Raw genomic sequence first — 25,948 nt, forward strand, 5'->3', positions numbered from 1 at the left:
GGACCCCTGCAGCTGTGACACAGCAAGTCGGAGGAGTTACTGCTTGCCAGGGTTTCGGGTGGCACTCTGTTGACCCAAAGGACCTTTGGTGGGTTTCCCTGCTAAAGAATCGGTTGTACCAGTTTACCAATCCGGAGGTGGAGTCAGCGGCAGCGTGGGGCAGCAGTGGCGGTGTCCTGCCGCAGACCCAGCAGCTTCATAAGCCTACGTGATACCTGTTAATAAAGTCTTCAAGCAGCAAGTGAACCATGCCTTCTCTCCGGCCTTCACCGAACCCTGGATGCCAAGTACCCGGTAAGCCCTGGCGTTTCCTCAATGACACCCGGTCTCCCAGGTTCCAATGTACTTACTGAATACAGAGAAACCTGCAAGGCAAAGCTGGGCTGATGGACGGAGGAACACAACGCAGGCGGCGCTCGTCAACTTTGGTTTATTATCAATATACACAAAGACTATTATAAATGTTGCACATTAATATCTGCATAGTCAGCCCTTCATCGTCCGCCGCCGCTCAGGTCTGCCCTCTTCCTGCAGGTTCTGTAAGCAGATGGGATGTGAAGCCCCGGCAGAGATCTCTCCCCGGCACAATCTCTTTGGTTCGGGTATTTTATTTCCTGCCAAGAAAAATTGTTTTTATAAAGTGAACAAATTCCCGTCTGTCCGGTGCGCTAAAAAAAAAAAAAGGTAAAACTTTTGTCTTCTTCTTATTCAGGTTGCACATCGCCACATTCTCCTGCGCTGGATGTCATTCAGACATTCCGTGCCGCCTTAATTTGGATTATTGCCTAATAGGACTCTGAAGTGAAGCGTCTCGCGCTCCGGGTCTCCCGGCTTCCCAGGTCTCCGTCACGTCACGCAGGTTCTCTGGTACGAGGGATTGAAGCAGCTCCGCTTCTTTGAGGAGCAGAAAAAAGTTTCCTTCATATAATTAAATTTGAAACTGTGCGCCTCGGCCGCTGCCCTGCTGTATTCATCGAGCGCTGGAGAAGAGGAAAATCTGATCTGGCACATTACTTCTCAAATGGCGCAGTCTACACCCGAGATTAATCTGTAACAATGCTGCTCTGAGGCTGGTTGGATAGTTCTGACCTTTTAGGTTCTATTACAAGCGTCTTGCCAAGAGAACATGTGGGTCTGTCCTTTCACGACCTTCAGCTCCGCTTGGTAAGCGCTGGCCACCGGGCTTTCTCATGCTTCTGTGTAAATAATTCCAGTTTTCAATCAACAAGCCAAAACCATAAATGTCCACTGTCACCTTCCATTGGTTATTATGACCGAAGTCCCGATATAATGGGGGAGTGCAGCTTCGCGGTGGCTTTCAGGAGAAGAAATAGATGAAGGACTTTGGTTTTTGTAGACATATGAATTTGCTTCCTCGGAGGAATAGCCATAGTTTTCCGTCCCATGTTCTCGTTCTGAGCAGGACGATGGTTGACAAGGTCCATGTTTGGATAATACATGGTGGTAATTTAGAGGGACGTAGGGGACCTGGCTACGGGGCTTGAAGTGCTCATGTTCAGGGTTATGGTGAAGGAATTTTGTAGACGTTCTATCGGAGTGCTCCAGTTCGTGATATCCGGTTGGACGTAAATTGACATTCCCGTATCTGGGCTCCTTCATACAGATCCTTCGCGTCTGCTCGTAGACCATTGGCCTCGGCAGCAGATGGTTTAATTGTCCTACAGTCTTGGCATGGAGACATTCTGATTTGGGCAAAAAAGAACTGTTTAAGGAGTCTGAAAAGTGCTTCTCGTTAACCGGCATCTTCTCCTGCTGGTATCTACTAAAATCCATCTTGTTCTCTTCTTTCACCGTGTGGTAGGTCGGCGTTCCTCTGTGTTCCAGTTTGTTGGCCTTCATTGTTGAACCGTAGGGCTCATCTTTATATCGGATGTTGGATCTTGATGATGAAGAGCAGCCTGTGAACCCATCGGACGTGTTCTCCGTTGTCACATACCTTTTGGCAGCTGCTGGAGCTTTTAACAAGAAAAAAAAAAAGTTAGCTGAAGAATATAAAAAAAAATCGCGAATTAAAAAAAATAATTAATATGGACATTAAAGCGGTTTTCCAACTTAGATAAAACATGTATCAGGGGCTGTAAATGGTTAAAGTGACCTTCAGGTCTCAGGACAAAAATTGGTCCAGGAACTAGATGGATGGGTTATATATTACTTGCTGTGAGTCCCTTCAGTCTGCTGGCTCTGGGCGCCATTTGTGGTCATCCAAGATGGAAGCCGCAATCTTTCGATGACCTAATCCAGATAGAGTATTGGTAGTGTTAGATAACTGATGCATTATACCTACTCTTTGATTGGCTATCACTGCTCATGTGATCAGTGCTGGCCAATCAGAGAGCAGTGCACACTGTGCATTAGGTAGTTAGAGGATTACAGTGGCCATTTTAGACAACTGAAAGTGGGGCGTGGAACCCGTGGATTAGAGGGACAAGAGCACAGAAGACCAACAGCAGATAATATAACCGCCCCTCTCTCCAGTACTTTGACACCGGGGGGCTGATTTCAAAATAGTAAAATAAGTCATAGAGACTGCTGTGATCCCCGGATGGTCACGTGCTGCCAGTCCTTCCTTCACTGCCAGTCTTTGTTTACATTGGCTGCAGTTACGACGTTCCATATACAGATGTGAGCATACAACCAATCACTGGCTTTAGCAGTCTCTAGCCATATACAACTGAGGCTAGTGATTGGCTGCAGCACTATATGGAGCATCATAGCTTTCAGCCAATCTACACAATGAGCAGAGGTGAGAGTGAGAGCGCCAGGACTAGACCGACGGTGAGGGTAGGAGCGCCAGGACTAGACCGGCGGTGAGGGTAGGAGTGCCAGGACTAGACCGGCGGTGAGGGTAGGAGTGCCAATACTACACCGGCGGTGAGGGCAGGAGTGCCAGCACTAGACCGGCAGTGAGGGTAGGAGCGCCAGGACTAGACCGGCGGTGAGGGTAGGAGTGCCAGCACTAGACCTGCAGTGAGGGTAGCAGTGCCAGCACTAGACCGGCGGTGAGGGTAGGAGTGCCAGCACTAGGCTAACGGTGAAGGTAGGAGCGCAAGCCCTAGACTGGCAGTGAGGGTAGGAGCGCCAGGACTAGACCGGCAGTGAGGGTAGGAGCGCCAGGACTAGACCGGCGGTGAGGGTAGGAGTGCCAATACTAGACTGGCGGTGAGGGCAGGAGTGCCAGCACTAGACCGGCGGTGAGGGCAGGAGTGCCAGCACTAGACCGGCGGTGAGGGCAGGAGTGCCAGCACTAGACCGGCGGTGAGGGTAGGAGCGCCAGCCCTAGTCCGGCGGTGAGTGTAGGAGTGCCAACACTAGATCGGCGATGAGGGTAGGAGTGCCACCACTGGACCAGTGGTGAGGGTAGGAGTGCCAGCACTAGACCAGCAGTGAGGGTAGGAGCACCAGCACTAGTCCGGGGGTGAGGGTAGGAGTGCCAACACTAGATCGGCGGTGAGGGTAGGAGTGCCACCACTAGACCGGCGGTGAGAGTAGGAGCGCCAGCACTAGACTGGCAGTGAGGGTAGGAGTTCCAGCACTAGACCAGTGGTGAGAGTAGGAGTGCCAGCCCTAGACCAGCGGTGAGGGTAGCAGTGCCAGCACTAGACCGGTGGGAAAATTAGAGCACTGAGAATAACTTATTTTATTATTTGTAACTATTTGCTGCCCTCAGTACATTTTTTTTCTCTAAGGTGCCTTCTTAAAATGAAGCTGACTCAGAGATTGGCTGAGCACCGCTTCTCTCAGCCCCCGCTGATCAGCAGTTATCGCTAGAGGAAGTCTTGTCTAGGTAGACAGCGGCCACTGCAGGACAAATGTAGCATTACATAGCGCCATTCACGTTTGCAAAAGAGGCGTATGTTGGTGCTCCTGGGCCCCAATGCAAACTCTGTAACGGGGCCCCCAAATATAATGCTTTCATGGTACTGGGATCCCTGTATGGAGAAGGATGGCCTGATGGGCCCCCTAAGGCTCCTGGTCCCGGGTGCAACCGCATCCCCCCTATAGTTATGCCCCTGGTTTGCAAAGAGCGAACAATACGCGACACAATAAAGCCATTAGTGAAAGGCGAGCGGGAGTTACTAAGACATCGCGGTGAAGGCCGCCGGCGCTTTGTAGAAGCTCTATGTATCTTATGTATTTACACCCAGATCTGTCAGGGAACGAACATTTACCAGAAGTATTACTCCGAATGAGCTCGTCTGTTTGCTAAACCCGTCTAATCTGCTGCTCAGAGTTTACTGATCCATCAAGAAACCACAACATCAGGCGGGCGGCTCGGAGGCACAGCGTGCGCCGACATTTACATTTCACACCGGCGATGACATCACGTGATGTTTGGGCAGTCATAATCACCATTCAGCGGTTTGATGGATGCCGAGGAGTTCTCAGGAAGCTTTGAAGGACGCTGAAGTCGCTGCTGTCAAATATTAACCTTCGCCAATGAAGGTATTTGTCATTCATTTGGATGAGGAAAGTGAAGCCCTGATATTGGCTATGTGGCGGTCGAGGTGGGCGCTATGACAAGTATGGGGCTCAGCGGAGCACATCCGGAGCAGACTTGGTGGGGGATCCCGGGCCATTTCAATGGATGACCTATCCTCTGGGCAGGTGATCAGTAATTGACGGATGACTGTCTGTTGCTTGGGTCCACCATCAGTTGATCGCCGGCCCGCTGTCACTGCAGCAGGCCGGATGTCGTCATCAGAGGTTACCGCAGGAAGTGGGAGCGCCGTGCTACTGTTCCACTTCCTGCTTCTCCTATGGTCAGGACACCACATGGGGTAAAGATGGGGCACTGCTGGTGGATGACCATCCAAGGTTTTCTGCTGCCACGGCTGTGCATTACACAACACCTCTGGATAAACTAAAGGAGGCACTGAAGTTTAGAAGGTGCAGTAAGTTGTCCCCAAGGTGTGGTGTTCTTGCATGACAGTGCCTCATCCCACACAGCAGCCATCACCCAAACTGACTAACCTGGGCTCCAAGCTGCTGGCCGCCCTCCTTACCCACCCGATCCGGCCGCCTCGGACTATCATGTGTTTTCTAATTTGAACAAACACCTCAAAGGAACCAAATTTGCCTACATTTCTGATGCAGTTCCAGCGGCTGACCCCCTCCCCCCCCCCCCCCCCCCCCCCGGTTTGCTGCCCAACCAAAGGAATGGGTTTTCTGGATGGGCTGAAGTGATAAAACCGCAGTCAGAAGTGCATTAATATCCGAGGCGACCATGCAGCATAGCTGTAAACTTTCACTGTTCTATGTCAAATGTTTGTGGTCAAAGCCGAGGACTTCTCAGCACCCCCTCGTATCAGGATAGGTCACCAATAGCGGATCGATGGTGGGTTCACCACTCATGGTCTCTGCTGATCCGCTAATGAGAAGCTTCTATGGACTGCCAGAACTATCAATACACTGTCCGTATCCAGTGTAAAATAAGATGGGCGGGACTTGGTGGACGGGGCGAGGCAGCCCGCGGCCCACCGGATTCACTATCCCAGCTATTACCAGCCATAGATTTTTGAAGAAGGTGCCGAGGTGGCCCAAGATGCGACAGATAGATAAAGCGTCTTTTGTCTTTTACTACATTTGGCGCATCTTACTCCAGCGACACTTATCTAAGACCAGTGTGTGAAATGCCCAATCTTACATAGATGTGCCTCCCATGAGTCTAGCAAATGTGAGGTTGGCACTATGGGCATTACTATGAGGTTGGCACTATGGGCATTATTATGAGGTAGGCACTATGGGCATTACTATGAGGTTGGCACTATGGGCATTACTATAAGGTAGGCACTATGGGCATTACTATGAGGTTGGCACTATGGGCATTACTATGAGGGAAGCACTATGGGCATTACTATAAGGTAGGCACTATGGGCATTACTATGAGGTTGGCACTATGGGCATTACTATGAGGGAGGCACTATGGGCATTACTATAAGGTAGGCACTATGGGCATTACTATGAGGTAGGCACTATGGGCATTACTATGAGGATGGCACTATGGGCATTACTATAAGGTAGGCACTATGGGCATTACTATGAGGGAGGCACTATGGGCATTACTATAAGGTAGGCACTATGGGAATTACGGCCTAAAATGTAAACTCTCCATATAGTAATAAATCAGACGGCAGCGCAGCAGATAAGGTTTGGTAATATTGGCATGTCTCTGTGGTCGCGGTGACAATCAGAAGTGCAGCCATAGTGGTTGTCAGCATGCAGTAAAGTGTGGCTTTGTGATTGGCTGGACGTGGTGAGAAGATAATATGGCCGCTCTTCCTGTTGTCCCACCGCTGCCACAGTGACACGAATATCTCTGCAAGTAAATGAGAAAAAGGACAATTACTAGGTGCTGACAACTAGCGGAAGGGAGGGGGAGCGGCGCCATTGTGAACTACCAGTGGTAGGTGCCCCAAGGCGGCCGTAAGTATACCCGTCACTATAAGTGTCTGTATTATGCAGAGACCATCTGATAGAGAAGACTGATAACCCAAATGCCTCTGATCAAAGACCCCCGCCTCCCGGGCACAATGCCGTCAGCTGCATGAACGGCGCTGCTCCATGGGAGATCAGGAGCCCAGATCTGAGCCGTTCAGGTGTTTCCTTCTCACATTTAGGGGTTTTTCCACAACTTAAAATTGCCTGACAAACCCTGTAAGACCTTCCTGGTTTTTACTGACCAGAGCATGTGACTGCTGCGGCCAATCACTGACTTGTATAGCCAGTGACTGGCTGCAGCAGTCACATGACCTGGTCAGCACCAACCAGAAGGACAGAGTTTGTGAAGCAATTTAAAGTTGTGGGAAAACCCCTTTAAGGGTTGAAGGATGGGCAGATGGTACTAAACTATCCATATGTCATCACCGCCATACTAAACCAACAAACGTATTGGTCGTATTTATCAATACAAGCATCTAAGAGCCAGCGGAAATCCCGAAACTATAGAAGATTTATCAAAACGGCGCTCACGGCAAATTGTGGTTGGTGCAACACCAGACATTTTATATGACATATGTGTCAAAAAGGTCAAAGACACATAGTGCCGTTAGCGCACGCCGTCTACTCTACTGCCTGGCACTATCTGTGCTTGTAGACGGCATGGTGACTTACCATCATAGTCCTGAGAAACGTTATGACGCATCTGGTTTGGTTGATTGTGAGCAGTTTTTGGCGGTGAGTTCGGCACCACTGAGTTCGAGTACCGCCAATGACACTCTCCGCCCGTCTGTAGGGTGCCAAAGAAAAATCGCGCTACTTCACAAGGTGAGCCTTGAGACTGCCCGAATCTAGAAGGCATGACTTGTTTCTTGGAACTCAACACGTGAGAGTCCACTGAAAAGTGTCCGTAGTGGTAGGGGAATGGCAGGCTGTAGGTCGGGGTGTACAGGAGTTCGCTGTTTTCGGTATGGCTGTTCAGCTCCGGGTTGGCTGCAGCGTTTATTGCTGAGTTTCCTTTCCAACTTCCAAACTGAGCGCAGTCCAACTTCTCACCATGGAAAGGACCGTATTGCTGTAAGGAGATAATCATAAGAATACATAAAGAACTGTTGCTCAGACTTAAGGATTCTCCAGGACTGAGGATAGGTGAGGAATGCTCGATCATTGGATGCCCACACTTGGGTAGACTGGCATTGCCCGCATGGTCAGCATGATGAAAATGTTCATCATGGTGAGACGGACCACCACCTGTGATGTACATTTTCACCGCCACCTGTGATGTACATTTTGTTAGTCTTCACTATAGCTCTGGAATTCCAGATACTATAAAAGAAATACTATAAAAGGAATTCCACATACTGCCCAACTAATATGCCGTATCCATATACCTGTATTTACTATAAATGTCTCTATCGGGTATGCCAAGGGCACGGAGGCTCTGGCGCAACCAGTCGGCAGGCATTGACTTGAAAGAGAGTGAAACTGATGGTGTTGATTGAAACACACATTATTTTGAACCTGCAGGTAACGCGTTTCGAGGTGAGTTGGCCTCTTCATCCACCAGCTGGGTGAACATATGACATTGTGTAAGTTCCTCAGAGTCCGATATACAAAAACATTCTTGACCACTGGTGGCCAGCAGTTCAACGTCAGCAGACGAGGGCAGTCTACCAGAAATGTAACACACAGACCATGGACGACAATCCTGATGTGACCCCCTTACATACTGACCTGTGGGTAGGGGTTGGGTCGTGCCTGCTTGGTCTTGACTTTTGTAGCTTTCAGTTTGGTGGGCTTCCTGGCCTCCTGTGAGGTAGTCATGGAGCTCCGACAGGGAAATACAGCTTTCGAAACAGTCACCTGCTCCAAGGACAACTGCAGCTCCTTATATTCTATATCTCTGTACAAAAGGAACAAAAGAGCGTGTTTGTAGCCGCTGACAAAGAGCTTCTTCTATGTGCAACAAATGAGTCAGATTTATGTAAAGACCGACTATTCGGAGTCAGAGCCAAAAACCAGGTGGACGAGCCGGGCACCACAATGCGTATTAGTTTTAGAAAGTTTTCAAGTGTCTAGAAAATTGGGTGCGACAGTTCTGAAATGCACCAGATTATTAATGACGCGCACCAGTGTTTTGGCTCGTTCACATCTGCACTGCGGGTCTGCATTTTCCTGCTCTGTTATGGCCAATGGCACCCACTGGCCAAATGGGTGCGTCTTATGAAGGAACTGAATGACACTGAAAGGCCCCATTAGCTACAACGAGGTCCGTTTGGTTTCTGCCCAGCATTTTACAGGATGAAGTATTGCAGCACGTAGCGCTATTTCACCCTATATTTTAACAGAATTTAGCGATGGAGCTTCTGATTGGAGCCTCCGACGCTCATGTGAACAGACGCTAAGCCAGCCATGATCTGGTGTAAGAAAAAGTGTTTAAGGCAGATAAATCATGTAAATGTTTTGCTCGATCATTCAGTCGTTCACATTCACTGTGTGGGGTTGGGTCTTGGGTCCACCATTACTAAGTGGGGGACACTATTACAAAGCTGGAGTCACAAAGCAGAATACTATTAGTATTTATGGATAATATTAAGACCGGGGTTGTATCACTAGATTGGCGCATTGCCAATGTGGTTCCAATTTAAAAGTGAGCCTGGTGACTACAGGCCGGTAAGTCTCATTTCAATAATTGGAAAAATATTGAGGGGTTTCTGAGAGATGCCATCGAAGAATACCTCGAGGAGAATAATGGTATAACTCCTCATCAGCATGGATTCATGAAGGGTCGATCATGTCAGACCAATCTGATCAGCTTCTACGATGAAGTAAGCTCTAGGCTGGACCTGGGAGAGTCTATTGATCACGTATATCTGGACTTCTCTAAAGCATCTGACACTGTGCCGCATAATAGGCTAATATACAAAATGAGAAGCTCGGATTGGGTGAAAATGTGTGTAATTGGGTAAAGAACTGGCTCAGTGACAGAAAGCAGAGGGTGGTAATAAATGGTTCGTACTCTGATTGGGTCACCATTGCTAGCGGGGGCCACAGGGTTCAGTATTAGGCCCCACTCTGTTCAACATATTTATCAATGACCTGATAGAGGGGCTTCACAGTAAAATATCAGTATTTGTAGATGACACAAAACTATACAATATAATTAATACAACGGAGGACAATGTGAGGCTACAAAAGACGGCTAAGGGGCGACCAAATAACTCTGTATAACTACATGAGGGGACAATACAAGGATCTCTGCCAGGATCTGTTTATACCCAGGACTGCGACGGTAACAAAAGGGCATCCGCTACGTCTAGAGGAAAGCAGGTTTCATCACCAACACAGAAGGGGGTTCTTTACTGTAAGAGCAGTGAGACTGTGGAACTCTCTGCCTGAGGACGTGGTGATGGCAGGATCCATAGAGGAGTGTAAGAGGGACTAGATGTCTTTCTATAATATTACATGATATAGACATTAGGTGACCAGCGGGTTGTTGATCCGGGTCTTACAGTCAGGTAGGAACTATCAAACATTGATCCAGGGATTATTCTGGCTGCCATTAGGGAGTCAGGAAGGAATTTTCCCCCCGATGGGGCTAATTGGCCTCTGCCTCATTGGGTTTTTTTTGCCTTGCTCTGGATCGACAAGGGTGGAGGGGGGGACTGGCTGAACTGGATGGACATTGTCTTCATTCAGCCTAACATGCTATGTTACTATGTTAGTGAGGCCGTAAAGAGGGCACTATTACTAAACTGGGGCCACAGATGGGGAAACTATTAGTAAGCGTGGAAGCCAATGTTAGTAAGTGGAGGCATAGAGAGGGCACTGAGAGGGGTATTACGGGTACTGGCAGGATAGGCTGCAGTATGCAGAGATGAGTTATGGCTGGAAGAATTCTTCATAATGGCCTAGAGACATTATCAGAGAAGACCTTTCACCACTGGAGGTAACTGCACTGCAATCACTATCACTGTGCAGAGCTGGTATCTGACTCTTATATAGTGACTACATTATTTAGAAGAACACTAAAGCTTTACACCATTCAGTGTACACATGTGAACAAAGCAGCTGGTGGGTGTGTGTGGTGCCGGTGGAGCGTGTGGTGCCGTGGGTGTGTGTGCTGCCAGGGGTGTGTGTGTGTGGTGCCAGTGGTGTGTGTGTGGTGCCGGGGGGGGGGGGGGGGGGTGCCAGAGGTGTGTGTGGTGACGGGGGTGTGTGTGGTATGTGTGGTGCCGGTGGTGTGTGTGGTGACGGGGGTGTGTGTGATGCCGGTAGTGCCGGTGGTGTGTGTGGTGACGGGGGGGTGTGTGGTATGTGTGGTGCCGGTGGTGTGTGTGGTGACGGGGGGGGGGGGGGGGGGGGGGGTGTGATGCCAGCAGTGTCAGTGGTATGTGTGGTGACGGGGGTGTGGGAGGTATGTGTGGTATCTGTGGTGTGTGTGATGCCGGTGGTTCGGTGGTGTGTGTGGTGACGGGGGGGGGGGGGGGGTGATGCCAGTAGTGTCAGTGGTATGTGTGGTGACGGGGGTGTGGGAGGTATGTGTGGTATCTGTGGTGTGTGTGATGCCGGTGGTTCGGTGGTATGTGTGGTGCCGGTGGTATGTGTGGTGCCGTGGGGGCCTGTAATGTACCAACATGTGCGGTGCTGCTGAGTACTACGGAGAGAGTGTTAGCCTGTGTGGTGGAGCGCAGACATCTGGCTATTGTTTGACAACTAGACTAAGACACTGACGATTCTGGCTTGTATAGCTATTTCATAGAGGTTTCTATCATTTGTGTCCAACTGCAGACATGTGGCCTTCTACCACATATGGTGAGACAGCAAATGGTTGGCACTGCTCCATGAAACCAAAGGATGTACCAAGATGCACCAGAAGGAAGCTGCAGTTTCCCTTCCCTGAGTTGTAAGTGAGGCCGGCCTCATACAAAGAACGAAAAGTATGCACAATTACTTCTGCTCTTTAGAAACTGAGCATGCCCGATGTGAGGATAGTGCAACTAGTGCAAATCTTCAGAATGCTGGACACTACTAGTAGGCTCGAATAGTCACTGAGTTCTAGGACAATAAATGTTTTCCGGAACGAGCCCAGAACAGTTGGACGTTATTGTTAAAAGTATATTTTGTTCTGTAAACTCCTTTTAAGATTCCGCTGGTGACGGAGGATATTCTGCCATCTCTGACCTGTGAGCATCACGCTCTAATTCACTGAACTAATAGACTCTGGTAAAGTCTGGCAGTAACTGTGTAATTCCATTATAGGTGGTGCGGTATATGGTTACTGTGCATATACTATCAGGTATCAGCTCTAGCTAGTGATAGTCGGGCGAACATAACGACATCGTTAAAGTGTAATTGCTTTAAAAACGGTTTTCTAACTGCAAAATATTGTTTTCCTTCAGGACTTCATTTAGCATAAAAAGTTTACTATTTTGTAACTCTGTGGTCTGCATCGTATTCTGTGTTGCATCAGACAGTGCAAGCCGCACGCATCCCTAGCGTCTCTTCTGCACCTATGCAGCAGAGTCTCCCAGCAGAGTCTTGCAGCAGAGTCTTGCGGCGGAGTCTTGCGGCGGAGTCTTGCGGCGGAGTCTTGCAGCAGAGTCTTGCGGAGGAGTCTTGCGGCAGAGTCTTGCGGCGGAGTCTTGCAGCAGAGCCTTGCAGCAGAGCCTTGCAGCAGAGTCTTGCAGCAGAGCCTTGCAGCAGAGCCTTGCAGCAGAGTCTTGCAGCAGAGCCTTGCAGCAGTCTTGCGGCAGAGTCTTGCAGCGGAGTCTTGCGGCGGAGTCTTGCGGCAGAGTCTTGCGGCGGAGTCTTGCAGCAGAGTCTTGTAGCAGAGCCTTACAGCAGAGTCTTGCAGCAGAGCCTTGCAGCAGAGTCTTGCAGCAGAGCCTTGCAGCAGAGCCTTGCGGCAGTCTTGCGGCAGTCTTGCGGCAGTCTTGCGGCGGTGTCTTGCGGCGGAGTCTTGCGGCGGAGTCTTGTAGCAGAGCCTTACAGCAGAGTCTTGCAGCAGAGCCTTGCAGCAGAGTCTTGCAGCAGAGTCTTGCAGCAGAGTCTTGCAGCAGAGTCTTGCAGCAGAGCCTTGCGGCAGTCTTGCTGCAGTCTTGCGGCGGAGTCTTGCGGCAGAGTCTTGCGGCAGAGTCTTGCGGCAGAGTCTTGCGGCGGAATTCTTGCGGCGGAGTCTTGCGGCGGAGTCTTGCGGCGGAGTCTTGCGGCGGAGTCTTGCGGCGGAGTCTTGCGGCAGAGTCTTGCGGCGGAGCCTTGCAGCAGAACCTTGCAGCAGTGTCTTGCAGCGGAGTCTTGCAGCAGAGCCTTGCGGCGGAGTCTTGTAGCGGAGCCTTGCAGCAGTCTTGTGGCAGAGTCTTGCAGCGGAGTCTTGCGGCAGAGCCTTGCGGTGGAGTCTTGTAGCGGAGCCTTGCAGCAGTCTTGCGGCAGAGCCTTGTGGCAGAGTCTTGCGGCGGAGCCTTGCAGCGGAGCCTTGCAGCAGTCTTGTGGCAGAGTCTTGCAGCAGAGTTCACGGCTCGCTCACCAGGGTTTGGCTGGTAGGATGTTTTGAATTAATCCTTGATCTCGGTGAATTCCTGTTGCGTCATCTGTTTGCACATCATTTAAATTCCACGGCGAGTGTCTGATTTGGCAATTATGGATTGATTGCACTGTTTATACGATCCGCTCCCTCCTCTCTGCTGAGTGCACACTTCTCAACATGCTTTCAGAACTGAACTTTCTGAGATTCTTTTCCACCGCAGATCATCTCGTTATTTCTAGGAGGTTCTTCTAGATGTTAAATTATGAATATTCATAATAATTGTTATACAGCGCCAACATCAGCGACGTACAACAGGGGGCGTAACAAACTAGCGAAGAGGACCCTGGCTATAAGAGAGGACCCTGGCTATAAGAGCTGACACTCTACAAGAGAAAGGACCCTGGCCATAAGAGCTGACACTCTACAAGAGAAAGGACCCTGGCCATAAGAGCTGACACTCTACAGGGGAGAGAGGACCCTGGCCATAAGAGCTGACACTCTACAGGGGAGAGAGGACCCTGGCCATAAGAGCTGACACTCTACAAGAGAAAGGACCCTGGCCATAAGAGCTGACACTCTACAGGGGAGAGAGGACCCTGGCTATAAGAGCTGACACTCTACAGGAGAGAGAGGACCCTGGCCATAAGAGCTGACACTCTACAAGAGAAAGGACCCTGGCCATAAGAGCTGACACTCTACAGGAGAGAGAGGACCCTGGCCATAAGAGCTGACACTCTACAAGAGAGAGAGGACCCTGGCCATAAGAGCTGACACTCTACAGGAGAGAGAGGACCCTGGCCATAAGAGCTGACACTGTACAGGAGAGAGAGGACCCTGGCCATAAGAGCTGACACTGTACAGGGGAGAGAGGACCCTGCCCATAAGAGCTGACACTCTACAGGGGAGAGAGGACCCTGGCCATAAGAGCTGACACTCTACAGGAGAGAGAGGACCCTGGCCATAAGAGCTGACACTCTACAGGGGAGAGGACCCTGGCCATAAGAGCTGACACTCTACAGGAGAGAGAGGACCCTGGCCATAAGAGCTGACACTCTACAGGAGAGAGAGGACCCTGGCCATAAGAGCTGACACTCTACAGGGGAGAGAGGACCCTGGCCATAAGAGCTGACACTCTACAGGAGAGAGAGGACCCTGGCCATAAGAGCTGACACTCTACAGGAGAGAGAGGACCCTGGCCATAAGAGCTGACACTCTACAGGAGAGAGAGGACCCTGGCCATAAGAGCTGACACTCTACAGGGGAGAGAGGACCCTGGCCATAAGAGCTGGCACTCTACAGGGGAGAGAGGACCCTGGCCATAAGAGCTGACACTCTACAGGGGAGAGAGGACCCTGGCCATAAGAGCTGACACTCTACAAGAGAAAGGACCCTGGCCATAAGAGCTGACACTCTACAGGGGAGAGAGGACCCTGGCCATAAGAGCTGACACTCTACAGGGGAGAGAGGACCCTGGCCATAAGAGCTGACTCTCTACAGGGGAGAGAGGACCCTGGCCATAAGAGCTGACACTCTACAGGGGAGAGAGGACCCTGGCCATAAGAGCTGACACTCTACAGGAGAAAGAGGACCCTGGCCATAAGAGCTGACACTCTACAGGGGAGAGAGGACCCTGGCTATAAGAGCTGACACTCTACAGGAGAGAGAGGACCCTGGCCATAAGAGCTGACACTCTACAAGAGAAAGGACCCTGGCCATAAGAGCTGACACTCTACAGGAGAGAGAGGACCCTGGCCATAAGAGCTGACACTCTACAGGGGAGAGAGGACCCTGGCCATAAGAGCTGGCACTCTACAGGGGAGAGAGGACCCTGGCCATAAGAGCTGACACTCTACAGGGGAGAGAGGACCCTGGCCATAAGAGCTGACACTCTACAGGGGAGAGAGGACCCTGGCCATAAGAGCTGACACTCTACAGGAGAGAGAGGACCCTGGCCATAAGAGCTGGCACTCTACAGGGGAGAGAGGACCCTGGCCATAAGAGCTCACAATCTAAATGGAATGGGAGAAGTGATACAATAGGTATACGGTGCAGATTTAGTCCTGTGGATCGGCCTCTTGTGTTGGCGAGGGAAGTATAAATAAAGCTATCTGAACCCGTCACTAGCCGCAGGTGAGCCAACAGTGTGGGGGCTATTAGTATTTGAGTACAGGGACATCTGTGACCCGGTGGGGTTGTGTAGGGGGTCTGGTCATGTGACGTTGGGACTACGGCCTCATTACACTTGAAACTGGGAATATTAGGACCACAATTTCTGGGCCAGGATGATGAGCTCCACAGAATTGGTGCAGCACGAGAGGAGTCCTAGAGACGAGGCTGAGAGGAGGTAATAGGAGATGATGAGAGACTGGAGCGTCAGCGACCTCGAGGATCATCGTCACCGGATGGAAAATAACCCATAAAACCTTCGCTCTCCCTCTCTGACCTGCCAGATCTCGCCTCTGTTCACACCACAAGCAGCGCTATTCTTGTCATCAAAATGATGGACTCCTCAAGAAAATTTCAACAGAACCCATTTTAAAGGTGTCGTCTGGCCCCAGGATAATCAGAGGTGCAGCGGTGCAACCCTTTTAAGTCAATGGGGCCATCAGTCACCATTTATACCGGTCGTACATAGGAACTGTCACACCGCAATGGCTTCCATTATAACGGCTGCTGACTTCCTAATAGTACGGACCTCCAAACTGCAGAACACTTCGGGGCGTTTCTCACCGTGTGTTCGGCTATTCGTCCTTTGCCGGGGATGTGCGGCCCCCTTCCTCCATATAAGCGCAGAGTCCAGTGGTGGGACCCACAGCTATTATATAGCATGCAACAAAGCAAAGCCTTAATACGGCCGCGTCCGCGAACCCTGGGGCCCTGTCAGCGCTCATCTGTGTCAGATAGAAATAGCGCCCCGTGCCGAGGGCAGAACAGAAGCCGAGCAGACCCCATTAAAGTCAATGGGAATCGTTGAACGCCGTTAGGCACGGTCATATGACGGATCAGTTCTGGCCACGTGTTCCGTTTTTCTGCTCCCATGACAGAACAGGAAAACATCCATACATGGTGAACGAGCTCTTCCTGTCGGAGGTCCTGGAAACCAGACTGACCCATCAGTAAGTCAATAAGATCTGTTAGGACTCATCCGGACCCATCTGAGAATGGGTCCAGCATCGCAGTCTTGTCATGGAAGCCACCAGTGTGAAGAGAGCCTATGCACTCCGTACCGTAAGGATGGGTCTCCATGCTGCGGTAACTGCATGCCTTCTAAGCCCGGCCCACCCGCGGTGCACCAGCCGTTGGCCGCCCTCGGTGACCCAGCCTCCGTGATAATACATGATCTGTTGTGCATCCCCTCACGATATGTGTTAATGTCTTATATTATTGGCTTTCACATTCCCCTCCCCTATGATTTATATATGCTGATAGGCAAACTGGCGCCTACAGAGGCCCGCGCACTTCACGAGACATCATCAGTATTGGGGGCCACAAGTTGGGGCGACTCGGGGACACGGTTTGCATCGGACGCTCAAGTTTCAAGCAACTGACATAAACAGAGGTCCAGCGATGGCGGCCGATGGTGGATACTTACGTCAGGACGTAGTTGACACTAACGATGCAGTGAGGTCTGGAAGAGCGGCTGTTGTGGACGATTGTTGCGTAACTCTGCACCCAGACCCATCCGCCATGTTTGGAGAGCAGCCGGTAATATTTGGTGGTCACTTGGCCTTTTACCAGCACTTTAAAAAAAAAGTAAAGAGTTACAGGTTACCGCCATTCAGTGTCACACAATATGTGGAGCCTCAATAGAAGAAAGAGACGTCACCAAGACTGCGGGTGAGCAAGGGTTAAAGCGGCAAGGAAAAACAATAACCTCACTTATTATATTCCATTTTAGATTTGTAGATATTTTTGTATCCGGCGGTTATTAGCGGTTTCTGATAGCGGACGGCTACCGGTGACTATTGTGATCGGCGCTGGCTCCGATCGCTGCAGTTAACTGTTTAGGTGCCACAGTCAAAGATGACCGCATGTCTAACTAGTCAGCTGGAGGGGATTCCTGCAATTAGGAGATGCCACACATAGACGCCCCCCCGCGGCACTGCTTCATGGGCCACATCAAAAACATTCTACACAGTATATAGTAGATGTAATGAAATGATCTCAAGTTCAAGTTCCCGTGGGGACTAAATAAAAGTGTAAAAAAAAGGTTTTAATAAAGTTTTTTAAATAGTTAATAAATGAAAAAAATATTAAGCAAAGAAAAAAACCTTTTCCCATTTTTTTCCTATAAAAAACCTAACAATTAAACGGCACATATTTGGTCCAGCAGCGCCGGCACGGTGAGGGCTGTACAGGGAAAAAGAGGACAGCAGCAGGGGGGGGGGGGCATTTACTTTTTAGGAATAGAAAAACATTTTTAAAAACTATTACTTGAGGTATCCCTTGAGTCCATTGGAGTGTTTTGGCCCAAAGAGAGGCGTCATTTAGAGCTTAGCGCCCATAAGGTTTGTTGGGACGTGCTGGATGGGCCCACATGCTTTGATCAAAATATATGCTAAAAATCTGGATTTTTATCACTTAGTACAAAGAACAGTTCTGTAATGTTATTGAGATCTTCCGTGTGATTGAGCGCCGAGGCTCGTGTTTTTGTTAGGCCGCCTGTCCACGGCAGAGACGGATTTCGCTAGCGATATTCTGCTGCGGGGGAGGAGGAGGGAGCACTAAAAGGTCTCCGCGATGAGCCTGATATGGCCACCACGGTAAATCACGGGTTGACGCGTTTTCAACCACGCAAGCAGAAAATCGCTATGATTCTTCGCTCATGCGCAGTAGGCTACGTTTTCGATAGTTATCCAATGGAAAGCATGTCATGCCAGCTCCACGATTTATGGCCGCGGATCTCGCAATCACACCTCGCCCGTGGACAGCCAGCCGTACTGTTGCAGCCGTGCCGTACGGCGCCTTCACATTTCATGTATTTGTCGGAAGCGCTGACGTCAGTTTTCGCATGTATAACAAAAGCAGTGAGACTTACGGAGGTGGTGAGCGTATCGCAGGTGGAACACATCGCAGCCGTGGACGTGGTGGTAGAGAGTTTTCTCTATGAGGTCTTGAGGTTCATAACCGGTTAATTCAGCTACTCTGCACAGAAAAGAGGGGAGTTGAGTTTTTCCTACCGACATCTCCTCGCTGTACAACCTACCAGGACATCCCCCAAGACTGCGCCGCATCTGGACCCCTTGTAAGAGCGCAGCGAATACGTCTTGGATGTTCCTTAATACACATCATTGTCTTTAATCGGTCCAAACTTTTGATAACTTTGACACTTGAGCCGAACGTTTGGGCCAAAACCTGATTACATGTATTGGATATTCGGGTTGTCAGAGTGAAGATGAGGAACCAATGAGATAAAATGCTGGAAGGTTCGGCTTTTTATATTACTTCAGGAATCTGGCACAGAAAACTGCTCCATCTTATCCTGGGGACTGACTGGGGTTGGGACTTGGTCTCCATTGCAGACAGAGCAGTTGCCCATGCCCAACACCGATCAGCTGTTTGAAGGGGCCACAGCACTTGGATGAGTGTCGCGACCTCTTCACTGCACACCAGGCACAGTGCCGTTCATTTCATAGTGGTGGTGCCTGGTATAGCAGTTCAATCCCATTCACTTGAATAAAAAATAACTGCAGAAAGGTCACTGGCCAGAGAAGAGGCTGCAGTGCTCACCTAAGCTGTGGCCTCTTCAAGCAGCTGCTCGGTGGGGTCTTGGGCATAGGATCCCAACCCTGGGCCAGCAACAGCACCAGGCAAACCTTGGCAGGTGGTGGGGCCCACTGAGGCTGATGGGGCCCATTCAGGGATGGGATTAATTGAGTCCACATTCTTTGAAATCTATCAACAGCATTACTAAGACGTTGACACAAATGATTATGACAGCGACACTGAAGGAAGCCTAGTGCTTCCAGTTCCATCACCCAGCACCCTCTCATTTTGCATGATCCTGGCCAGAAGAGACCAAGACCAAGGATGGAGGTCATCTTGGGAATATGATGGAGGTCAGTGAGTTTATTCTTTTATTGCCGGGGCACAGCAGGGCTTTACTAATTGCTCAGTGGGCACAGTGGGACCTTTACATGACTCTGGGGGTACTGTAGAGCCTATAAAATTACTAATGGGGCAGAATGAGGCCTATAAATTACTAAGTACGTCCATTGTGACTCTTGCCCAAGGGTCCATATACACCTGAGGCTGATTCTTGTTCCACTGATCAGATATTGATGACCTATCCCGAGGGTCCATCATCAATATTTTAGCTCTGGTAAACCCCTTTAAGGGACATTTCCCCAAGCTATTGGCTCATACATACATTCCTATTACAGACCTATGTTGTATGGGTCTGTAACATGTCACCAGAGCCATCTTTTAGGTTGTGGCACCACCATCAGTCAACGCTTCCGTCTATAACACAGACCCATATTGGCGACTGGACTTAGGACGTAAGCAAGTAAGTACATCTGGTTTACCAGGATTCACAGGTTTTACACAACTGCTTACCTGGAGTCCAGGAAAATGAGTTTGAGGTCCAGACTGGCTCTGAACATGAACATGTTACTGTGCAGTTTGATCTCTGTGATGGCGCTCGGGGGTAAGGACTGACCCACGGCCACGAGCCCTACAATTTGATAGCAGGAGTCATATAAAGAAATGTCCAGCATATACTGCCTTATTTTCAGATACCCACTGCAGTGAATCACCTGTCATGTAAAGATAAAAGATATCACATATACACTAAACAGACCAACCGCACAGTATAATAGCCCCTCCACCCCGTCACCGAGAAGCATTACCATTCTATGCTGCTATGCCTCAAACTGACAGAGATGGATGTCTAGTAGATCTGAAGTTCACTACTTTCTGATAGACAACCTTTTGGTCAAGCTAGATTTAGTTCTTTCACTGTGACTGCCAGGCAGATATCACATAGGGTGGGTAATAACTGACTGGGAGATATAGGATCCATGGGAAGTAATATGGCCGACAGGAAGTAGCTACCAGACTTCCTGTCGGAGACTTCTAGAACACACAGCAGAACTGAGGAGAGAGACTCACGATGATCCAGTCAAGGTGCCATCTACCTGGTGGGAGCCAGGCCAACCCTTCCTGCTACTAGGAGGATAATATATATGGGCCTGGCATGTTTAACTCTTTTCGTTTCTAGGTTAATAAAGTTTAATCACTATGGAAATAAAAAGATATCTACAACTTTATAACTGGTCGCCGTATTCAAGATAGACAATGCTCTGTGAGCCGCACTGATCTCTCTGCTAGGGGATACAATGTATCAGTCTGCTCACAGAGCATTGTCTGCACTGGATACAAATACACTCTTTGTGCAATCCAGCACCTAAAGGAATTCTAGTTTTGCTGCAGACCCCGTCCTGCGGCTCCATCTCAGGCCGATCTGTAAATGATGAGAGTTGTGGTGATTAGATGGACGGTCACTGGAGGCCCTAAAAGTGGTCCCCCCCTTGGCCTATGAGAGGCTCTCCGAGGCTCCTTGTGTGTAGTGACCTCTTCTTCCGCTTGTAGAGGTTGTTGGCCACTAGACACCTCTACAACGCAGAGAAGAGATGTCACCCCGTTACCAGAGTTTGAGAGGGGCACATATCAACGAATTGTCCCCCACCTGGACCATTCTGACCAGACTGTTAGGAGGGGTTGGGACCAGTGGATGCGTGGAAGCTAGAGGCGGTACAACAGGGTACTAGAACCTCCAAGCCTGTCTGTATCACATCTTGTATCCAAGCTAGAGGTGACTCAACAGAGTACTAAAGCCTCCATGCCCGCCCGTATCACATCTTGTATCCAAGCTAGAGGCGGTACAACAGGGTACTAGAGCCTCCATGCCTGCCCATATCACATCTTGTATCCAAGGTATAGGCAGTACAACAGGGTACTAGAGCCTCCATGCCTGACAGTATCACATCTTGTATCCAAGCTAGAGGCGGTACAACAGGGTACTAGAGCCTCCATGCCTGCCCATATCACATCTTGTATCCAAGGTATAGGCAGTACAACAGAGTACTAAAGCCTCCATGCCCGCCCGTATCACATCTTGTATCCAAGCTAGAGGCGGTACAACAGGGTACTAGAGCCTCCATGCCTGCCCATATCACATCTTGTATCCAAGCTAGAGGCAGTACAACAGGGCACCAGAGCCTCCATGCCTGACGGTATCACATCTTGTATCCAAGCTAGAGGCGGTACAACAGGGTACTAGAGCCTCCATGCCTCCTGTATCACATCTTGTATCCAAGCTAGAGGTGGTACAACAGGGTACTAGAGCCTCCATGCCCCCGTATCACATCTTGTATCCAAGCTAGAGGTGGTACAACAGGGTACTAGAGCCTCCATGCCCACCCGTATCACATCTTGTATTGTCTGCACCTTCACGTTTTTTTGAGTAAACAGCACACGTTGTGCAGACCTTCTATTTTCATTTGTTCTACTAAAGGAGTGCCGGACGGGTAGGAGCTCCGCTTGCTGTGGATACGTGTTATCAGAGGTCCTGCTGGAGCCCATGAGTTGCTTACTTGCTTTTTTACGACTTGAATGGAAGCAGGAGCTGCAGCAAAATGGAGCATGCTGCGATTTTTTAAACCATGAGCAGAAACAGCGATTGGTTTCCGCTCGTTGACATGCCATGGAGGCGGACGCCCGCTCTGGATGCCACAGCAACAATGTGCCATGGGCGTCGGGCCTTAATGCTCAGCTTTCTGCAGAAGTCCTATTGAAAATAAGGGACTGGCATCGCCGTACGTGACCGTGGCTCCACACTCCAGGGCCTGTAGGAAAGAGGATCTGGGGATTGGTGGGGGTCTCAGCAGGAAGACCTCTCCGATCAGACCTCAATCACATCCCATGGGCCCCGTCCCAGTGGGACTTCCTGTCCCGGCGACGGCAGAAGCCATATCTGTAGCGTCCGGGTATGAGATCGCGGGGATTGTTCAGTTCTCTGCTCGCTCTGATGGTGGATGTCCGAGGCCCGGACGCGCCGCTGTTTCCTCGCTTACTGGTGGACGCATGGATGATTGTCTCTTACAGATGCAACCTGCTTCCTTATAATTGGAGCACCGCTAACGAATTGTGCGCCCAGTGGGCGGAGCTTCACCAAAGTTTGTCCGATAATGATGCTGCCCACTAATAGCAGACTGGTAGACGAGAAAATCAAGGGCACAAAACGCTGTTCGCTGGGAGCCATCTTGTCTCATATCCCGCAGCAAATAAAACCTTTTGGGCCTCATTTATCAGTACCGTCTAACAATAAGACGTCCTGGTTGTCCAACCAATCACAGCACAGCGTTCATCCTACATCAGCAGCCTGAGTCGTGAACGCTGCGCTGTGATTGGTTGGACAGCAGGGACGTCTTACTGTTAGATGGTTCTGATAAAGGAAATATTTTGAGTCTCTGTTTCCATGTATATGAAATTCCTGTATCTGAGGGTCATTAAACGGGAGCTCTGGGGGCCACATTGGGGGCCATCTGTAATAACTCCACACTACTTGTATTCCCCATGAAAAAAAACTATTATGGAGCAACTTCTTTAAAAGTGATACATGATGCTGTTCCTCTGTTATTCTCCCTGGAAATGTATGAATAAGTTGACAGCTGTATGTTACCAAGTTGGGAGGAGGGGGAGGTCTTTACACACTGACACTACCCAATCAGTGCTGACAATATCAGACTGTGTATGGACACGCCCATTTGACTAGATAACGGTAACACCCAGCTGTCAATGTATTCACAGATTTCCAGGAGGAATATTAGAGGGACGCCACAACATAGAGTTCTCCAGAACTGTTATTTCGTACCTCCTAGTGCCGCCCTGCCAGGAGGGCGACGGGCTCGGTGTCGGGTCGGCACAATAGATCAGGATGAGCACATTTATGGAGCACCGGCTGCTGACGATGGATTTCTGGGGTTCCTGCAGTTCATCGGTCACCACAGTGATCCCGCCACTCTGTGAGATTACAATGTGTATGTGCGTGCGTGCTGTGCATGGCGTCTCCGCGGCGGCCGCGCTTACCTTGTAGCCGCTGCACGTCAGTCCTGCATTCCGTTTTGCCAAAACACACTTCATTCGTAGAAAAAATGACCGTTCAATTTCATATTCTGCAAGAAGGACACAACAGTAAGTGACGAGACCTGAGCGCCGGGCACATAACACCGCGGACGCGAGGGGCGGAGCCTGGCAGGGCGAACAGTGACTGCAATCAAGGTGAGAAACAAGTGGGGCGTCGATGAGAGGGAATGTTCACACCTGGAATGTTCTGGGTGAAATACAACTGTTATTTCACACAATCTCCGGCGCAATTTCCTGCAAATCTGTGCGAAGAAAGACTAAATTCGCGGCAAAAACCGCGGCAGAATAGCTGCCGATTTCTTTTATAGTTTTACAGGTGGAATCCGCCATGTGAACACGCCCTAAGGCCGCTCCCACACACGGCGGCAGGAAAACACTGCGATTCTTATCTGCGTTTTCAGGTTGCCGCGTTCCACTGCGTTTAATGCGCCCCTTCATTCTGATCGGTGAGGAGGTGTGTTAAATGCGCCAAAATGGAGTTTAAGAGCGCAGGTCTGCGAGGCGCCATTGAAATCAAAACACTGCAGTAATCGCGGTAAAAAGCGCATGTGTGAGAGCGGCCGGACGTAGTGACATCAGGACCAATCAGGTGCTTCACTGTTTAATTAAGAGGAAGATGAGGAGGAAAAAGGAAGGAGGAGAAGGATAAGAGGAAGAAAAGGAGCATGAGAAGGAAGAAGAAGAAAGAAGAGGAAACAGAGGAAGAGGAGAAGAAAGTAGAAGAGGTGGTGAAAACAATAAAGGAGCAGGTAGAAGAGAAGAAGTAAGAAGGAAGGTGTGGAAGAAGTGGAGAGAAAAGAGGAGGAGGAGGAAGAGCAGGAGGAGGATGAAGAGCAGGAGGAGGAGGAGGAAGAGCAGGAGGAGGAGGACGAAGAGCAGGAGGAGGAGGAGGAAGAGCAGGAGGAGGACGAAGAGCAGGAGGAGGAGGAGGAAGAGCAGGAGGGGGAGGAGGAAGAGCAGGAGGGGGAGGAGGAAGAGCAGGAGGAGGAGGAAGAGCAGGAGGGGGAGGAGGAAGAGAAGGAGGAGGAGGAAGAGCAGGAGGGGGAGGAGGAAGAGAAGGAGGAGGAGGAAGAGGGCGAGGAGGAAGAGCAGGAGGAGGAGGAAGAGCAGGAGGGGGAGGAGGAAGAGGGGGAGGAGGAAGAAGAGCAGGAGGAGCATTCAGGCAAATTAATTAGCAAGTTCTTCAAATAGAAACTTTTCAGCAGCACCTTCAGATTAAGCAGAGACAATATGTTACAATAATGTAGCGACTGGTGAGCAGTTTACTGATGGCCGCCCTCTCGGTGGCCGCGTTTACATGGAATGGCTGTTGCTTACGTACGCTCTTTAGAGCAATTATTCAGACAACAGTCACCCCATCTGAAGCCCCCCTCACCCCACAAACATTTAGGGTGTTCGATGGGCGTTAAACATGCAGCAAATATCCACAATATCTTGGTTTTTCCGTCCTGTTCGGCGATCTTCAGTGGTTGGTCGTGGCGTTGGGCGGGAGGTTCTCCGCTCTTCTGATACTTGCAGACACCAATTTGTAGTTAGGTGTACCGGCTCTATACACGGCTTCGGAGGGTCTTAGGTTTTGGGATTAGGAATAATTTAGGTAATTGCGGCCTCTCAGTAAATAACAGGGTATCCGTTTACCGCGTCACATCCAATACTCTCCGGCCGGAGGTTAATATAGTAATAAGAGTCATTTTGGAGGTAATTTCTCTAAAGCTTCGCCGGCTTCCCTCTCATTATCTTGGGGATTCCAGGAACCTCACACTGAGGGTCACGTGTCACAAATGCCTTTTCCAGGTTTCTCCTCCGTGCACTACAAGGCTGTACGAGATTCCTTCTTTAGATTCTTCTTTCAGATGCTTTTACACAAATTGTTTTTGAGTAATATGATAAAAATGTTGGTACTTTGTGGGAAACTTCCTTTAACTAACAACAACATCCTCAAGAATTTCATTTACCATAGTCAGTTTTTTAAAAGGGTTGTCCCACATATTGCGGTTTTATACTGCATGAAGCAGACAGCTTCATTCATGCTGCAGTGGCCCAGGTTGGTACTGCAGGCCGAGTCCTACTGAAGTGAATGGGACTCAGCTTGCAGTACCAACCTGGGCCACTGCAAAATCTATGGAGCTGTCTGCTTCCTACAGCGAAACAGAAGTGGAACACAGTCCTTTAAAGGGACCATTAAGTTTCAGGACAAAATTCTGGGACAGGATGGTGTGGGACTTGTTCTTTTCTGCCATCCATTGAATTTGCTGGTTCTGATGATGGCAAGAATGGACGTTTTTGGATACATGAGTGGAAATTTCCCTCCAGCACACTAGCATATTTGGATCTGGTTGCTGTCCGTATTAATTCACCGCCAGCACACAGATCCATTATAGTCTATGGGGTTATGCGCACTGCCATTTGTTCAAACTCATTGCAGGTCCTATTCTTGGCCATATCACAGGGGAGGACTACGACATGCAAATTCATGTCAATATGTGGGCAGTCCGTGTACTGGATGGCGTGCGGTCATGTGTGTTATGGGTGGACTTCAGTGTAACCAATGGCCTTAGTCCTTCCCAGCAGAACTCCCCCCCCATAACATAACCTCCTCCAAACTTCGCTGTTGGGATGATGCCGTTACGTAAAAAACGCTCTCCAGACAACCACCGCACCCAAGTGCCGCCATCCGATCGGAAGATGGTGTCCTGTGATTCATCTGTCCACAACACTTGCTTCCACTCACTTACAGTCCGTCGCTCCAAGCCCCATCGCAGGCGCTGCTGTGCATTCACTGCTGTGATGTTGTGTGCCGCCGCTCGTCCATGGTAA

The 25,948-nt window shown here is 49.8% G+C and overlaps 1 protein-coding gene across 2 annotated transcripts in view; it reads right to left on the reverse strand.

The window, feature by feature from the left end:
- Positions 1–421: 421 nt before the first annotated feature.
- Positions 422–25,948, reverse strand: part of SIM2 (SIM bHLH transcription factor 2) — a 106,050-nt gene continuing 80,523 nt past the window's right edge. Inside the window, exons 5-11 of one of the 2 annotated variants that reach the window (XM_066598521.1) lie at positions 23,075–23,160; positions 19,541–19,740; positions 18,021–18,127; positions 16,575–16,722; positions 8,191–8,359; positions 7,132–7,531; positions 422–1,970 (exon numbers count right to left, since the gene is read on the reverse strand). In XM_066598521.1, coding sequence (XP_066454618.1) covers positions 1,252–1,970; positions 7,132–7,531; positions 8,191–8,359; positions 16,575–16,722; positions 18,021–18,127; positions 19,541–19,740; positions 23,075–23,160 — 1,829 coding nt within the window. In that variant the 3' untranslated portion in view covers positions 422–1,251. Of the gene's footprint in view, positions 1,977–7,131; positions 7,532–8,190; positions 8,360–16,574; positions 16,723–18,020; positions 18,128–19,540; positions 19,741–23,074; positions 23,161–25,948 lie in introns of both variants that reach the window. The other variant, XM_066598520.1, reaches the window with a different exon arrangement.

The sequence above is a fragment of the Eleutherodactylus coqui genome, chromosome 4, assembly GCF_035609145.1.
Source record: "Eleutherodactylus coqui strain aEleCoq1 chromosome 4, aEleCoq1.hap1, whole genome shotgun sequence".
Taxonomy (NCBI): Eukaryota; Metazoa; Chordata; class Amphibia; order Anura; family Eleutherodactylidae; genus Eleutherodactylus; species Eleutherodactylus coqui.